This window comes from Typopeltis vanoorti, chromosome 5 (assembly GCF_054136105.1).
Source record: "Typopeltis vanoorti isolate ZY-2024b chromosome 5, IOZ_Tvanoo_1.0, whole genome shotgun sequence".
Taxonomy (NCBI): Eukaryota; Metazoa; Arthropoda; class Arachnida; order Uropygi; family Thelyphonidae; genus Typopeltis; species Typopeltis vanoorti.
The window spans coordinates 135,708,268-135,727,945 of NC_143553.1; the positions used below are offsets into that span (position 1 = coordinate 135,708,268).

General features: G+C 35.4%; 1 protein-coding gene across 2 annotated transcripts in view; it reads right to left on the reverse strand.

Moving 5' to 3' along the window:
• The window catches only part of Srp72 (signal recognition particle 72), a 166,142-nt gene extending 148,346 nt beyond the window's left edge, over window positions 1–17,796 (reverse strand). For both annotated transcript variants that reach the window (XM_090392757.1, XM_090392756.1), the window contains exons 1-2: window positions 17,645–17,796; window positions 241–349 (exon numbers count right to left, since the gene is read on the reverse strand). In XM_090392757.1, coding sequence (XP_090248883.1) covers window positions 241–349; window positions 17,645–17,741 — 206 coding nt within the window. In that variant the 5' untranslated portion in view covers window positions 17,742–17,796. The remainder of the gene's footprint in view (window positions 1–240; window positions 350–17,644) is intronic.
• Window positions 17,797–19,678: the final 1,882 nt, after the last annotated feature.

The window sequence follows — 19,678 nt, forward strand, 5'->3', positions numbered from 1 at the left end:
AGTTTCAGTCATATTCTAAGCAAATCACCACCATTTTCATTGAATGGTTTTATTAAGTGATGATTTAGATATCTCTAAAAAGTTATATAAATTTTATTAAATATCTATAACTTCATTACCCATGGCAATTTGCTAACTGACAAATAATTAAAAAAATAATGCATTTAAACTTTTGAAGTATACTGATTAATAACAGAAATAAAACACTAAAATGTTATTGTTGGTCAACTTTACACATACCTATTATGTTTCTCTATTGTATTTAAGGCATTTTCAAACTCAGAAAGATGTATTAAGCATATTACTTTGCAATGATAAGCTTTAAGATCATTTGGAACTTCTTGAAGAACTGAAAGATTAAAATCAAAACACTTACTCTTAAAAAATCACATGAATAAATGTACATACATAAAAATCACATGCTACTTCAAAAACAATAGATTTTAAAAGAATAATCAGCAAATGAATAACACTTGTAAGGAAATCTGATTTACAAAGAGCTTATTTAGGATATTAATTGCAAAATGATGCTGCAATAAATTTTTGCTGAAAAAGAATTACTTTATCAAAAAAAGTGAAATTGTCATTTGGTTTCTCAGATATGTTATGATAAAAAAAAAATAAAAATAAAAAATAAAATAAATAAACAAAAGCATCACAATATGTCATTTTTTTAATGATACCACATGCAAAAAGTTGGAAACAAATCTAAAACAGGTTTATTCTACGACAGTGGTATCATGGATTACAGTTCCTAAATTATGTAATCACTATTACATAACTTAGGAACATAATCTAGAAATCAAACATGATTTTCAAGACCAATCCAAGCCACCATTTTAAGAAGGATAATTGAAGAGCAGATCAATGACCATCTTCCACTTAAAGACATTCACAAACATCCATGTTGCAGTGGGATTTAGACCAACAGCCTACAGACTAGAGAGGAGAGAATATCCACTCAGATAACTGGTTGAGTTGATACTATAATAACAACATAGATAAAAAATTAAGAAACTTGTACTTATTTCATGCTTTATCTTGATCAGCTGATACAGACCTCTATTAGTTTTAAGGCTGATCATTTCTGAAAATAACATATACAATAGAACTTTTTTTTGAAACTAAAGTTTCATGTCACTCCTAATGTCAGAGAATACAAAATCAACAAAGGTTAGTAGGTAATGGAGCTACCCCATATCTCTGACCAGGGGATAGTTAAAAGACTAATGTAAATTTCAAAGTGCAGGCCAGTTTGTGAGATTGACTGTTTTGGATTTACAGCCAAAGCAACTCAGGCTATGAGGCCAGCATATTATGCCTGTTAGCTGTATGTGTTCTGGCTGGTTTGCAAGATGAAAAAGTTGAATTTAATTTCTGGGAGGAAAAACCCTGTCACCTCTGTATGAGACCAGCTAACTTGCCTTCAGTTAAGAAGCTCTATAAAGGTTCTTCACATCCTAGACAGGATTGTTTTGTGCTGTGTATCATCTGATGATTCTCACAAAATGGCCAGCACTACCTTCATGCTGCTGATCCTGTATAGATTTTAAGTTTTTTTTTTTTTTTTGGTCTTTAATTCTTGTCTTTAAAAATTTTTATTTACTAGTCTTATTTATGTGTCATTATCAACACCATTCTCTTATCACACATCCTTAGCCCAATCAAGTTTAGCTCCAAATATTGTCATCTTCACCTTCCAAAAATACACAACCAAGTATTCTTTTAAAATTTCTCTTCAGTATTAACTGAAATTTATATTAGTCTTTTAACTTAGCCTCTGGTCAGAGATACGGGATAGCTCCATTACTTACTAACCTCTGCTAAGTTTGTATTCTCTGACATTAGGAGTGACATGAAACTTTAGTTTCAGAAAAATCTAAGTTCTAAAGTGCATGTTATTTTCAGAAATGATCAGCCTTAAAAATAATAGAGAAAGAGAGGTCTGTATCAGTTAATCAAGATGAAGCATGAAATGAGCGCATCTCTTTCTAAAGATTGCTTGTCTGACTGCCTCTAACATCCATTAATAATGGTCTGAATTTTTGCTCGAATATATTGTCTTTATAGTGATCACAAAGAAAATCAGAAATGGCCCTTAAACTTTATTTCTGTGCAAGTACTTAAATATAACTTTGAAATGTTAGAAGCATGGAATGATATAGAACACAAAAGCATTGTTGGAAAAAGCAAAAATAGTGCAAGTGTAAATATTGTAAGTCTGCCACCATAATATGATGGCAAAAAGATTATGACTGCAAATGAGACAATGCATAAGTTGCGTAGAAGGAATGGTGAAGTTTGTGGATGTACTGAGTGAATTTGATGTACAAAAACAACTTATGAACAATGGATTGGACACGAATGAATTTGGAGTTAGGTATCTAGTGTTTTTTAATGAAGGAAAGTGGAAAATATGCTGAACAGTTTCTCAGATCTGAATGGTCATTAAATGCTACAGGGATACCAGCGAGTACAAGGGAATACTCTAAGTCATTCTTACTGATGGTAGAAACATCACAAATACATCTGTGGAGTTTTTAACTGGTAAATTCAACTTACTTAAAAATTACAGACATCAGTTAAGAAAAGGATGCAGTTACAAGAATAGAATGTCTCAGAAATCTTTGCTGATAAAGGAAGATAGACTGCAACTTACAAGAGTAAATTCAACAGGAATCTACATATTTTGTCCTGCTAAGTAAAACAGAGGATATAAAGGTATTTGTTGTGATATAGGTCAGAAGATTTGCAAAAGAAGACCCTGATAGCATTCATCACCAAATTAACCCAATAACTACAGGGTAAGTAATTCTTATGGGTTACTTCAACTATGGACACATCCATCAGAAGGGAGAAAGAAGGAAATAGAATTTATGCTGCTAGTGAAAGAGAGATAATTACCTCTAATATCATATGATGGAAGGCACCTGGGATTTGAGAGTACTCAATCTGGTGATAACAAAGAATTTGTCTATAACTAAGACAGTCAACTTTGCTTTCAATTTAAAAAAAAAAAAAAAAAAAAAGTGACTAGTCTTGACTTGAATGCGCAAAGCATGCAGAATTTTCAGTTAAGAAGGGGTATATGTGGAACTACAGAGTAGTGATTATCACAATCTTAGGAAGCAGCTTGCAGCAATGCCATGGCATAAGAATCTGCAAGAGAAGGATTAGCAAGACATGCAAGAGGAGATGATCAAGAGGTGTTTGAAAAAAGGTAACAGACTGCATACTCAGAGTCAGGAGGATAAAAGAGGCAGGAGTTGGATGGATGAGTAGCATTATTAAGTGGGGGGGGGGATTGTAGAAGGTATTATAAGGTAATCAGCAAACTTATGAGCAGCACAAAGCATAGCCAAGAAGAGTAACCGGTTACCATGGTAATGAAGACAAAATCTCAGAATTCTTTCACTATGTGGTAAGTAAAAAATGATTATGGAAAGATAATGCAGATGGTGAGAAGGTGACAAGATCCAAAGAAACAGCTGAATTACTGAGTGATCACATTGAGAATATATCATCCAGGTGGAAATAATGAAGTGACTAATGTAATAAAGGTAAATATAAGAACAGAGGTAGATAAACTAGAACTGTCAAGGATATCAAGAAATCTCACAAAGCAACAGGATTGGATGGAATATTAGACTGAGTGCTGAGATAGTGCAAGAGAAATGATAGTGCCCTAACTAGGTCATTTAATGAGAAAAAAGCCTCAGCACTAGCAGTTCCAAGGAACTGAAAAGTGGAAGATAGTTACGTTACATAATGAGGCCCCTTACACAAAAGCAGCAAATTATAGACAGGTAACTATCTCAGGAATAGGCAGATAAGAATGTTATACTCTAGGGAGAACAGCACACCATTGTAACAGGTGGAGCATGCTATGACTTCAGGACCTAGAAATTTACTCATTTTCTAAAATAAACTGACAGCTGAGTTGGATAAAGGAAATAGCTATATCCTCAGACAAGTATCAAAGAGTAATAAGTCAAATAGAATTAAGGAAAAGGTAGGTGACAAGTGACATGGTACTGATTTGGACCACTGTTATTTAATTCATGTTAATATGAATTAAGATATCAAGAATAATCTGAGAGAAAATACATAGTGGTTTGCTAATACTGCTAAATTAGGAATGGTAATAGTTAATAAAGGCATTGTAGAGATGCTACAGAATGATCAAGACTCAGAATTTGGGCAAAGATAATGGTTGCCAGTGTGATATTACAAAATGTAAGGATAAAAATATCACTATAGGATAAGATCACAATATGTGTACTAGATTTTAAAAAAATGACTGAATAAATTGACAAGATTAGGAGAGAGATAGGTGGAGAACAAGGAACTGAAATTCAGAGGATATACTGCAAAAAGTGGAAAAATAGCTTATTGAAATACTTTGATGTAGAAGAGCATAATGAAGAGATCAGGAAGTCATCATTCTTTACAAGGCTTTGGTATGACCATGACCACATCCTGAGAGATTTGGTCACAAAGTCCACTAATGGAACAAACTCTAACTCAACATCTAGAAGAACCTAACGTCGGAAAAACTGAAGATAAAGAAAGGAATGGAAAGGAAATCAAGCTTGCAGAAGAAGTGGAAAAACAGGTGAAATCTTGCTAAATAATAAGTGCTTATTAAATAATTTAAGGAATTTACAACGTACGCAGGATATATATTAAATTTTAATCTATATTTCCAATATTTCAGCAATGTCATGTTGCCATCTTCACAGGAACTTAAAATAAAGACACGTGCATGCACGCACTACGCACAGTAAATGAGGACAAAGCAGGAAGCTATTGTTTCTCCTAAAAGTCCTGATGGTGTCTCCTAGCAGGGGGGCACCATCTGTTTAACCCCCTGTGGATGCCCAAAAATACATAAAGAAAATGTGCCATTACGTCCCATAGTGGATGGCACTGATTCCCCCACATACAAATTAGCTAAACATTTGGCCAAGGCGTTCACACACTATACTGGCAACACATAAAAAACTCAGCCTCACTTCAAAGCCAGCATGGTCAGTTTTGACGTCTCCTCCTTATTCACAAATGTCCCACTCAAAGAAACCTTAGAGCAAATCCAAGCTAAATTTCCTCCCGATATCTCAGCCCTATTTCAGTTCACAATGAACTCAGGTTATTTTGTTTGGCAAGGAAAATTCTATAAACAAATAGAGGGGACAGCCATGGGTTCACCACCCTTGGCCAACTTTTTTATGGAGACTTTTGAAGAGAAAGCCTTAAACTCTGCCCCACAAAAACCAACCACATGGCTTCGCTACATTGATGATGTGTTCACTATTTGGCCACATGGCTCTGATACACTCTTCTCCTTCCTAACACACTTAAACAACCAACATCCCAGAATCAAGTTCACCCTGGAATTAGAGAAAAACAACAGCCTCCCTTTCTTAGACACACTAGTCACCTGCCAGCCTGATGGAACCTTGGTTTTCTTAGTTTATAGAAAACCCACCCATACAGGCAGATACATTCACCAACAATTTCCCCCCCACCCACCCACCCACCCTCACAACAATATGGAGTTATTAAGACACTACACAACAGGGCTAAACTTATCTGTTCAAATGACAATGCCCTAACCACAGAACTAAACCACATCCTCAACACCTTCTCAACCAATGGCTACAACCCCCCCAAAAAAATCTGAAAAATATTGAAACCAGTAAACCACAACCCTCCCTCCCCTCCTTCGCAACAAGGATTACTCTAAATCTATTACCATTCCCTACATCTGAGGCACCGTGGAAAAAATTACCAAAATCCTAAAAAAACATGACTTGAGCTCATGTTACAGACCATATAGAAAATTGGCTTCCCTTATCCACTCCACTAAAGACCAACCACTTCCCCTAGACCTACCTGGTGTTTACCATGTCCCTTGCAGCTGTAAGCTGTCCTACTTTGGCCAAACAGGCAGGACAGCAAATATCAGAATTTCAGAACACAAGGACTACATCTGGCTTCACCACTACAGCCACTCTGGTCTTGCAGACCATGCTCTGGATACATGCCACAGAATACGGTGGAAGAAAGCCACGGTAATACACCGTAGTAAATTCAAATTTGAAAGGCTATTCATGGAATCAGCCTCAGCCTTAAGAAACAGTCCAAACCTCAACAAATTTGGTTGCATGAGACTGCCCCAAATTTGGGAGACTTACATCAGAAGACCTTCAGCCCAATGGCCAAGAATACCTATAGCCTGCTAGAGGCACCATCAGGACTTTTAGGAGAAACAATAGCTTCCTGCTTCGTCCTCATTTACTGTGTGTAGTGCCTGTGTGCACGTGTCTTTATTTTAAGTGAAGATGGCAATGTGAAGTTGCCGAAATATTGGAAATATAGATTAAAGTTTAATTTAATTTATATCCTGTGTATGTTGTAAATTCCTTAAATTATTTAATAAGCATGTTTAACCAACATCTAAGCCTTTTCCATGAGAATAAATAATAAGTATAGGATGTTATATTCAGGCAATAATGATCAAGGAAAGGAACGAGTAGTGATAACATGCAACACCAAACACGAAGATAAACTTCTTGATTGGAAGGCATTTTCAAGTCGAGTTACGTGAGCAAACTTCAAAATGGGGAAATGGACAATGAAACTTATTTGTACCTATGGACCTGCAAAAGGTTCTCCTCAGGAAGAAGTGGAGGAATTTAATGAGCCAGAGCAAGCAGCTGACAAAGAGAATGGAAAAAGTGGTCCTTGTTAGAGATCTAAACAGCAGAGTATGAAATGAATCCCATCAGGCATGTAAGAAATATTTTGAAAAAATTTAGAGAAAAAGGCAAAGCTAATAATAATGGTAATTACCCACTGGATTTCTGCTCAGGATAAGGCCTACAGCCTAGTCATTACTTCACAACTGAGCTACTTGTATAAAATTCTCTGAATTAGAGATAGTTGTTGGAAGTTTTTCCACTTGATTATACAATAAATTAAAGATACCAAGAAATTATATACTTGGTTTAATCCTTTATCCAAATGTAAGCTTATAAGTTGGAAAAACTTCCAATAATTATCTCTAATCCAGAGAATTTTAATAATAAGGTGCGACACCTTTTGGCTACTCGTATATGAAAATATGACTTTGGCATTATTTCAACCTTAGTATCACCTCTGGGTCTGGTTCCCACTGATGAGACCTCAACAAAGGTCGAAACTGGTCTGGATAGTGACCCTTCCCATAATGCATAGCATTATACATACTCCTAAGGATATGTGGTTTGCATTATGGAATACTAAGGCAAGTGATGCGAAGTCATTAGCTTCTATATATGAGTTGCTCCAGGCATAAACTTTGCTTGCTTACAGTTGGATAAAGGATTAAACCAAGTATATAATTTCTTGGTATCTTTAATTTATATTTTGATGTTGAAAGTTTATTTTTCACTTGGTTAGACTTATAATTTATAGTTCTCATTGTTCCCATTCGTAAAGAGGTGAATAAAGCTGAACGCGAGTATTATTGAGGAATTTCTCTACTAAATGTCTTAGGTAAGCATGCTTAAGAAGAGGCTAAGAAAAATTGTGAAATCAAAACTTGGATAAGAACAAGCTGGGTTCAGGCCAAACAGATATAGTCAAGATCAGATTTTTTGCTTTATGACAAATAGTTGAGAAAGCAGGGGAATATAACAAGGATCTATACTTAAGTTTTGTAGTGGAATAGGCATACAACAAGGTGCCCAGAGAAAATGCTTTTCAAAATGCTACATTTACATAGTGTAAATGGAACATTATACAATACAATACACAATCTATATTTAAGTTGTACATTAGTAGTTAGAAAGGAAATACAGGAACATGGTTTAATATAAAATCAGGCATAAGATAAGGGTACACACTATCTCCACTCCGCTATCTATATTTTATTATTATTATTATTATGTGACACTTCCAAGGATCCAAAGATTCATCGAGGAAGGAAACCTACCACTCTCCATCTCCATTGCTCAAATCCACCAACTACAGCGAACTGCATCATCTACACCAACGCCATCTACTGCCCACCACAATCACTAGTATTTTCAGAGAGAATCAAATATCCATGCCCACGGTGAGATTCGAACCCACAGCCTTTCGACTGGAGAGTGGATATGCTAACCACTCGGCCAACCAAGCAAGTGATGTGAAGTCATTAGCTTCTATATATGAGTTGCTCTCTGGATCATAATATGATTATGAACAAAAGTGGCATTAAACCTGATATTAGAATTGGAGATATCAAACTTAGCTCTGCTTTATGCAGATAATATTGGACTCCTAAACATCCAGTTCAAGTCTCCACAATTGCAATGAGTCCTTGAACTCCATGGAGTTGCTTGCTCTTATAATATTCTGATACATAATTTTACCTTTATAAGAAACCAGGTGTGTTAGAATGACTCATTCTCAGGCAGAAAGAATTTGTCTTCTGTAACATGCAAAATTGCAAAAGAAGACAATTTACAGATATGATATGCTTGTTTCATACAGATAAAAAAGCAAGTTAGTTGCATTCATGTCAGTAATTCAAATGTGAGGAATTATTCCTTAATAATGTCCTTATTAAGGAATCAACATAAAAACAAAACTAACCTATATCTGCCTAAAAGAAAAAAAAAAAAAAAAGAGAATTTCACATATTAACTTTTAAAACCATATGAAATGCATCACAAAAATGAAAGCATGCCTATTATTACTAGCCATGTGATATACTAGATATATTATTATTATACAGGTACCTCTCCAAGAGAGTCCAAAAACTCATTTTTGATGACTATCCACATTATCTATTGTATCTCTCCTTGAACACACTGAAGCACTCAACTAATCTGACAATCCATTCTACTAATTCACCACTCTCCAACCAAAAATTCTAGTTCTTTTGTTCAATTTCCAGGAAATACCTCTTGTTTCACCACTTCTAACCAACTGCTGAAATATTTCTTGTGCATTAATCCTATAAAACCCTTTTAATAACTTATACATTTATCAAAGCCTCTCTTTTCTGCCTATCAACTAGTTTTTACAACTCACAAACTCTCAATCTATAATCAGGAGACATTTCACAGACTGCTTGATAACTCACTTTTGGATCTTCTCCATCACTTTCTCATCCCTAAGAAATTCAAGTGATCAGACCTGAGCACAGTAATCCAAATGTGGACATTATTATTATTATGGGCGACTCCAGGGAGTTCTTAGACTCGTCAAGGGAGGCCCTAAACATTATGTCCACACAACTATACGACATTCTCACAGTATCTATCATACCTTGCCTTGAACTCACTCACTGTCATAGCACCCTCAACAGACTCTGGCAGCTTATTCCACTCATTCACCACTCTAAAAGTAAAGAACCCAGCTCTAACACCCTTGCTAACCACACTCTTGCCCAGCTTCCATAGGTGTCCCCTAGCTCTCCCACCACCAGTCCTGATCTCAAAAATATCCTCTGAATTAATCCTATAGAAACTCTTTAGCAATTTGAATGTCTCAATCATATCTTCCCTTTTCCACCTATCAACTAATTTCTGCAACCCACAATCTTCAACTTGTTCTCATAAGGTTCATTCCATAGACCTGCTATCATCTTGGTCACTCACCTCTGGATCCTCTCCACCTCCTCCCCATCAAGAAGAAACCTAAGTGACCAAATCTTGGCACAGTAGTCGAGATGAGGTCTTATCAAGGACTTATAAAGATAAATGATATCTCTGCATATTAGTGTGTTCTTCAGTATGCAAGTAATCCTATGAGCTACTTGGGACACCTTAGCAATATGTCTTCTGAACTTCAGTTCTCCATCAACACCTTAAAGTTCCTAGCTTTAACAATTTCCTGGAGTACAGTTTAGTTTCAATGTGCAACACATCTTGTAATCTTTTTTTTTATCCCAAAATTTATAACTTTATTCTTTTCCAGATTAAACTGACATCCGTTATGATTTGCCCTTACCAAAATGATTCAGCCTATTTAAATCATCCTGCAAGCTCTGCACATTACCATCATTAACTTATCCTAACCAACTTTGCATAATCACCTGCTTTCTGCTGGACTCTGCTCCTCCATACACCACTATTTGATAGCCCTCCATCAGCCACTCTTGTATTCACACCAGTTTTGCATAAATCTCCATTTGTTCCAATTTGTGTAACAGTATTCCATGTTTAGCCATTCCCTTCATCCAATTCAGCTGTCGCTATTATAAAAAATTAATAAATTAGTAAGGCAAGACTGACCTTTAACAAAACTATGCTGCCTCCCATTGAGTATCACATTCTTATCCACCCATTCCTAAATTCTGGTGTTTGATCAACTTTTCCAATATTTTTTATCACCACTCCTGAGATAGCGAGTGGTCTATAACTTTCTTCTGCCATCTTAGAGGAACTATTCTGCCCTCCTTCCACTCCCTTGGGACATTACCAGAGCTGAGAATTAAGTTAAACAGCTTAGAAAAAGGAATTAACAATTCCTTTGTACATTCACATAATACATGAGTTGATATCCCAATCCAAATCCACAGTGGTATTTGCATTTAGATTGTGCAATAGCCTAGCTACCTCTGATTCATCAACTTCAATTCTCATATCAGTTCCTGTCCCATTACACACAGAAATATCCTCACTTGAGTGATACTCTTTTCAAAGGGGGTCACTCAGTAACTCCATTTCATCTACTTCTGTCACCTCACTACTATCAGGATCCACTAAATTTATCATCCCTAAGTTATTCTCTTCTTATTTCCCATATAACAAAAGAACTATTTGGGATTGCCTTTGACCTGCTTAGCTAAGGTCTTCTCATTACCTGGTTTTGTGGTCCTTAATATGCTAGTTACCTTTCTTGAATGAGTCTTGTATCTAATCAGATTGCTGATCCATTTTCTTTTTATTCCTCTGCAACATTTATCTTTATGGATCATGCTTAATAATACTACTCATTCATTTAACATCTACCTGATTTATCCGCCTAACTTTGGGAATACAGTGATATTGCTTCCTTTGGATACCCCTTGACTATCTCCTGTCCCTGCAAATTCTTGTGCATATTAATATAATGTATAGCATCTATGCTGTGTACAGCTTGGTCTTAAAATGAATATTAAACAGACAAGTCTTACAGAAAAGAAGCCTGAAAGGGAATAAATATAAGAAAATTCCTTCATGAAATTTTTATTTGTGACAATATAAATTTCAGGCATACAACACAAAATTAAAAGAAAACTTAAGAAGTCTCTTCTCTTAAAGGTATGTGTAATGCAATGATTCACTTATGAAAAAATAAAATTATAAAAAGGTAAAAGGATGTACTAGTCAAAAGTCTGCTCAAATGTAGGTTTTCATTTCTTTGAAAAGTTAAAGAGCAGGAACTGATTTTTATATACATTTGCATCATATTCTGTATATGGAAACTGTTCGCTAAAAAAAAAAAAAAAAGAAAGAAAAAAAGTATGGTGTACAATGTCCTTGGTATATCCATGATGCATAACTAGTAACATAATTATGACTTTTGGTCCCCTGCACAAGCCAGCCTGGTTGGTCGAGTGGTTAGCATATCTGCTCTCCAGCCAAGAGAGCTGCTGGTTCAAATCCTGCCAAGGGCATGGATGTTTGTGATTGTCCTACTAATCAATTACTGTATGTACTGATGTGACCTACAGTATGACATTTAATGTTTTTGCCCCATAAAAAAATCAAATCAAAATCCACCATGCAAAAGATGGGCCCTTAGATCAAAATGCTCGATCTACATCCTGCAGAGGTGAGCACAGTATCTCACTCTTGAACCCTCGAAATACCAAAGATTCAGAAGTACAATAATATAATAGTTGATGCCTCTGCTTGCATCAGAAGTGTCTGCAGATTTGAAATGAGTAAAAATTTTAAATATTTGTTTTAAATTTAAGAATATTATACCTCAGCACTGCAATTATATCATAAATCCATGTCTAAATTCTAATATACTGCAATTATGGGTCATGAATCAGTATAACTTAATAATTCTGGCCTTTATCTAAAATTAAATATATAAGATTAATTAAAAAAAAAAAAAACACTCCTTAGCCCATCCATGGTATTGATGTGTTCACAGAAAACCTTTTGTGCAATTTAGCCACATAAAAAAAAATCCTCTGAAATTCATCATCATCATCATACATATCAAGGATTTAGGCCTAGCATGGCCTGTTCCAGCCTTAGAAGTCATCGTTGAATCGTTTAAGAGGACATCCTGGTTTTCTTTTTCCTAATGGCTTGTACTTTAAGGCTTGTTTTGGTAATCTTTCTGTTTTCATTCTTTGAAAATGTTCCATCCATTTATGTTTATATTTTTTAATTTTTTCTATTGCTGGTTCTTGATTTAATTCTTTCATAATATCTTCGTTTCTTTTGTGATCAAATAGGGTATACTTTCTTTTAATATGTTAAATAATATGTTTCTTTTAACTTTGTCAAATGCTTTTTCAAAGTCAATAAATGCAATATGTGTTTCTAAATTATATTCTCTTCTTTTCTCTATTATTAATTTTAGGCAAAAGGCTGGGTCTATACATGATCGACCTTTTCTAAATCCATTCTGTACCTCTAGAATAAAGTTTTTGGAATATTTCATTAGTTTGTTATTTAAGATTCTGCTATATATTCTGTAACAGGAATTTAGTATACTGATACCTCTATAGTTTTTAGGGTCATCTCTATTACCTTTCTTAAAGATAGGAATCACAATTGCTTTTTTCCATTCTATTGGGGGGATATCAGTTGAGTAAATTTTATTTAAAAATAATAAGAGTCTTTCTTTGAATCTGGTTGCTGCGTATTTATATAGTTCTGAACCTAGCTTATCTTCTCCAGGCGATTTTCCGTTTATTGTTTCTTTCAGGCTGATTTCTAATTCTTCTTCAGTTATTTCCTTTGCATTTTTGTTAACTGTTTGCCAGTTGTCTTTTTTAAAATATTTGTCTGTCCACAGTTCTGTGTAGTAATTTAGAAATTCTTCTAATTTCAATTCAGTGTTTAATTTTATGTTTTCTTTGGTATCTGCAATTAGGTGTTTCAAAATCTCATATACATTGGGTCTTATTTTATATAAATCATGTTCTAAATTAGAGAATCATGGAACAAATTTGTTCCATGATTCTCTATGTCTTTTTCTGACTTCTCCTTTAGCTATGGCTCTTATTCTTTTATATTCTATTTCATCTTCTAATCTTTTACTGCTTAACCATTTGTGATAGGCTTCTTTTTTCTTTTTAATTATTTCTTTGATTGCATCATCCCAGATCTTCAGTTTTTTTCTTTTATTGAATTTTTTGGTCTTTCCTAAGCTTTCATTTGCTGCTGCATTTAGTATCGTTTTTATATTAAGCCATTCTATTTCTATTTCTTCATTTTGTTTTATTTTATCTAGATACTGGTTACTTCTTTGTTCATATAGCCATTGTATATTTGTGTCATTCAATAGTCTAGTTTTATAAACAAATGTTTCAATTTTTCTTTCTGTTCTTGTTACTTGTAGCCATTTAGGTGGTAATCTTAATGTTATTTTAACAAGGAAGTGGTCACTGCTTATTTCATATCCTCTGTGAACTCTAACATCTAGTGAAAATTTTGATGTTTTTTCATTTAATATGAAGTAATCTAATATTGATTTCCATCCTCTTGCTGCCCAAGTATATTTATGTATGTCTTTATGTTTATAGAAGGAATTCATTATTTTTAGGTTATTATAAACTACAAAGTCAATCAATTTTTTACCATTTCTGTTTAGAGTGTGTTCTCCATGTATTCCTATACTATTATTAATTTTCGTGTTTCCAATTCTTGCATTTAAGTCTCCTGCTAAAATTATGTAATCATTTTTATTTATTTCATTATATATGTTTTGTAGCTGATTATAAAAATCAATATTATCCTGTTCTCTTCCTTCTTCTGGGGCATATAAACCAATTATTGTTAAATAGCCTCTATCTATTTTTATTCTAGCTTCTATTATTCTTTCATTCCATAATTTATAATGTTTTAACTGTTTTGAAAGGGAGTTATGAATCCAAATCATGACTCCTGCTTGTGCTCTTTGGTCTCTGTCGACTCCACTGTATATCACATTAAAATTTTCAGTTCTCATAGTTCCTTTTAATTTCTTTTTTGTTTCAGTGATTACTGCTATTTTAAAATTTCTTTCATTTAATAACTGGTCTAATTCTATTTCTTTATATGCTATTCCTCTTAAATTCCAGTTTGCTATGTGTATTATATTTTGTCGTTTCCATTTTCGTTTTCCCTTTTTCATTCCAGGGTTGTTTCCCATAGATTCAGTCCGATTATCTTTTTCTGTCAGCTTACAAGTAGGATTATGTTCTCCATGTCAGGGGACTAGCCTGACGATGGAATAGTTCAGTGGTAGGGCTGCTACCTTAAGGCTTCTGAACTTGCCTTCTTCCGAATTTAAACCCATAGGAGGAATAGGGTATATTGAAGGGGAAAGAGTAGATTATACAAGAAATATAGTAAGGTTTATAGAGAGGGCATAGTTGTAAGGCCAGAAATGAAAAGACCCCATGGCCCTCGAGTACTCTAATAGCATAAGGGTCATAAAGTAAGAAGAGTTGGCTGATAAGGCCTTATAGGAAAGATTAAAGTAAGTGGATCTTCCTCAAAGTAGAAGAAGAAGAAGAGGATATAATCCAGCTAGGGGTCCATGGGAGTGCCACTTCCCTTACAATCAAAATGATTGCCCCTTATGGCCCTGTTGAAATTCCTCTGAAATTGATAGAAAAATTACTAATCCTTGCATTCCTCCCCCCCAGTTAAAATGAACAAAGTGCAGCTAAAGAAACATGAAATTTCCCATAAAATAAGTATTATGAAATGTTATTTTTTTTACTGACCCCAAACTATAATCACTACTACTATTACTACTCAAGCTTTTGTACTCATACTCACCTAAGCAATGGAATCCATGACAGAAACAAAGCCTTACTTTTCATACTCTGGAGAGGAATATAGTATCAGATCACGTGCTGTAGAAAAATGTTATATGAAGTAAAATGCAATCTGTTTCATTTCTCTATATTGGATTTATGATGCATTTCATTTACTTTGATGTGTGTTTGCATAAATGACTTCAGTGACTTCAAATGGTCAGGTTTAGCTTCCAAGGATATTGATGTCTGATTTCAGGTGTGCTCATTGAAGGTGTACACAAAAGCAAACCAAATATCATAAAAGCCAATACCAGTAATGTGATCACCTACACATACTGGCCACCAAATTATTATTATTATTATGCGACATCTCCAGAGAGTCCAACGACTCATCAAGGGAGAGCGTGCCAACAGCATCAAACGATTGAACCCTTCCAACTACTAAGTGTGCTCAAACTTGCTTAACTTTTTTTTGTGATTCATTAGTAGCAGAGGCTCTACCAATCGACCAACCTTTGCTGGCCTTAGAAAAATGAGAAACTTTTATTTTATGTATAGGCATGTGACTGCCAATAGTCATCCTCTTCAATTTCCTATGCATAGTTCAGTAAGATACAGATTGGGAACAGCCTTCATTAAATGCTTCAGTCAACAGCTGCACAGAGACAGTTCTGTTTGTCTATACAAGCCTTCTCAGCTAACAATCTCCTTCCTGACAAACTGTCTTAGGACCAGATAAAGATGTTGAAAGTTTATTTTTCACTTGGTTAGAGTATAATAAATTTAGTTTAATTCTTTATCCAAGTGTGATCAAACAAAGTTTGCACCTGAAAGTATCTTCAGGACTGGGGTAAGGTGGTACAACACCAGCGCAACTCATTGCAAAGGTGGAGCAAGCTACCAGCACTCCTGTCTCAGTATCTCCTATAATGCAAAACACATCTCCTTGCGGATATGTCTAATGTTATGCATTAAGGGAAGGACCACTACCCAGACTAGTTTCGACCTTTATTGAGGTCTCTTCAGTGGGAGCCGGGCCCAAGTTGAGATACCAGCAATGAGTTGCCATGGTTTTGTACCACCTTACCCCAGTCCTGAAGATACTTTCAAGCGCAAACTTTGTTTGCTCACACTTGGATAAAGGATTAAACTAAATTTATTATACTCTAACCAAGTGAAAAATAAACTTTCAACATCTTTCTCTAAATCCAGAGTAATTTATTAAAAAAGGGTGGCACACCATTTGACAACTCCTATAGGTAGAGATGACCTGCTAAAGCTTCTGCCTGGTATCTCAACTTGGGCCTGGCTCCCACTGAAGAGACCTCAATAAAGGTCGAAACTAGTCTTGGTAGTGGTCCTTCCCTTAATGCATAACATTAGACATATCCGCAAGGAGATATGTTTTGCATTATAGGAAATACTGAGACAGGAGTGTTGGTACCTTGCTCCACCTTTGCAATGAGTTGCCCTGGTGTTGTACCACCTTACCCCAGTCCTGAAGATACTTTCAGGCGCAAACTTTGTTTGCTCACACTTGGATAAAGGATTAAACTAAATTTATTGTCTTAGGACCAGTTTTGCCTCTTAGACAAGCAATGGTAGTTATTTTTCCACTGATTACACACCCAGGATATCTCACCTTTTGAGAAACCAGTCAGCTCTACTGCTTTCAAAATCATGGCTACAGCCAAACAGGCACTCATGATAAGCCCTTTATTGAACTCTGAAATATTCTTTGTTTTTCCCATTGTGATAAACACTACTGACAATTATTGGACTAGCAGCATTCTTAGTTACCTAGAAGATGTGGTGACGCACGTGACCAACTTTTTTGCATGTCTGCTGCAAAGGGCCATTTATGTATATCTGCATAAAAGTTTCTAATTCAGTGGCTGGTTATGTGTAGGAGAAAACACCTCTGGCTTGCAGACCTCGCGAACTAACTTGACCATCTAACGTCAGTCAGTAATGTCAAATCCACAACCATTAATGCCAACAACCTCCCCCGGCACACTTTATTCCATACCACAACTTCCCATGACCCAAAATCTGATACTCTACACCTAGAAATATGAAACTAAGGTTTCACTTCAGCCATGTTCATAACAGTTCATATCATTTCACTTCATACCAATGTTATTATGTAGCTTGAATAAGCGAAAAATAGCATTTCATAATTCTTAGTGAGAGTTACGTTTTTTATGTCATATGCTAATTCAATGTTGTTCAAAGTAAAAAACGGCAAGAATTTCGTGATTTTCTTTAAATTTTAGAGGAAGCCAGGATTGTTAAGTTATACCCGTAAATCCATAAATCGTAGATGACCACAATAAATGCAGTTCCTCAAGGGGTATGATAAGCAACCATATGTTCAGTCTTCAAGCAGAATACAAACATTTTACAAAACAAAAATGGTGTTGATAAATGGACAGTTCTATCGCCATTAGATATATTAACATACGGGCTAAACTGCATTTAACATATAGGAATTATCGCTATCAACTTTCTGCATAATATTAAGAATCATCTTTTAGCATAATAATATAGATGATAGAAGACTACATTACACGTGTATGTGACACTAGCGGCGCTGTTGGGTCATACAGAATTTTTCAATGAACCATCGAATTTTCGCTGCACAGGAACATGAAATTCCTTGAGAAAATTCTTTATAACTACTGCACTTACTTTTGTTAACTGTTTTCAATGCTCGATCATATTCCCCACTTTGGCCATATCGCATAAGTTCACTATACAAAACTGGCAGATTTGCAACATGTGCCATGTTTCTAACTTTAAGAGAGCGATACGCCCTCTCCTGATAAAATTCCACATCAATTTAAATACATGAAATAAAATATAATAACAAAACTTCTCCTTCTTTTCCAGTTACGTTCGTATTAAGTATGACGTATTACGATTTGAAACCGCAAGCGCTTCGAGGATAAGGTGGTTAGTCCTATGCCTCCCGGTGTGTGCTATTCACGGGGCTGGTTTACCTGTTCTAGAGGACGAAAATTCGAAATTTTCGGATAAAAAAATCTACCCGGTATGAGGCCGGCTAATTCACCTGTAGTCGAAAGAGACCAGATAAAGGTTCCTCACGTCTTGGACGGGAATCGAACCCAGGTTTTTTCGACCAAAGGGCTTCCTCTAAATGCTGAGTGAGCTACGGGGGCGCATAATGAAACTACTAAGTATTGAAAAAGTAACTGTTATATGTCTTTTCTGTACAGAATACGTAAATCCGAAACCTAAGGCTGCTACACAAATAAACATCAACATTAATTTAGAAGGCTCAGTGGCGTAGCTAGATCTCTTGCCGCCTCTCTAAATATATACTAAAAATACTACAAAAAGTCAAAACGACGTATAGGGAAATAAATTAAAATACTATGTTTATTTTTGAAGTAAAACTTTAATTCCAACATTCTTGCTTTTCTGTTAGCAAAATCGTCGATGACAATGTCGAAGTCTGTTTCAATCTGTTCTATACTGTCTATAGAACAGCAACTCAGTTGCTGTTCTATAGACAGTATGGCAAGATTTCTTAAATGCAAGGTACTCATTGTAGATCTTAGGTAATTCTTAATCAATTTTTATTTTAAAAAATTCCTCTCACAGCTAGCAACACTTACAGCAATTGTGAGGAAAATTCCCAGTAGCATTAAAATATTTGGAACTGAGTTCTCGAAAATGAATTTTACAGTAAACTGCAAAAGTTTAAGGGGACCGTCCTTCCACGTCTCTGTTTCGCCTTGCGTAGCAACAACAAAAATAAAACTCTGAAGTCGTTTTCTATCAAAGAGGAACTCTTCCTTATTAATAAGCGCCTCCGTAGCGCAATTGGAAGAACGACGGTACATTGCGCCCTTCGATTGGAATAGGCCTAAGTTCGATTCTCGTCGCGACGGGAGGAATCTTTATCTGGTCGATTTCAATCGATGGTGAGTTAGCCGATCTCATACGGATGTAGCAGGGTTTTTCATCCCGCATACATACAAATCGGCCCTTCAGAACACACGCAATTTACAGAGACAAAAATTACTAGTTGTGGTGGTGTTGGAGGTGGGCAGTAGATGGCGTTGATTCGTAGTAGAGGTAAGGTGTACAGACAGTTGAAGATGTCCTCCCGCGATGAGTCTTCGGACTTCTTGGAGGTATCAGGAATAATAATAATAATAATAATAATAATAATAATGTCATCGTGATCATGATTTAGTTGACATTCGTATTTATCATTCAAAAGATTCGATGGAATAAGGAAGGCATGTTTTTCAGCAAGAACTTGAAGCTGTTGAAATGACGTGGTGATTTCTTGGACCACTCTGTCCAGTGAAAAACCATGACTCTCCTCAACTCAGTTTCGTATGACAATTCAGCATCTCGTGATTCTTCACCTGCCATCATTTTCTTCTTTCTACACCGATGATACATGACTATTCCCAGATCATCACAAATTTCTTTGGCGTACGCTACTGAATTGTTAACTAATTCGTCCCTATTTTCAATTAAAAATGCTTTCAAAACCTCAAGGTTTATGTGTCACATTGTTGTATATTCAATCCTTTGGTTTGGAGGTAGACTTGTGTGTCGTTAATTTCTAGAAGGACGGATTCCCACAAGCCAAACAGGAAGGACAACGATTGTAATGCAACAAGCAGCACGCCAGCATCTGAACTAGTAATTCTGTTTTCTTCTTCACCAGTTAAATGTTCTACA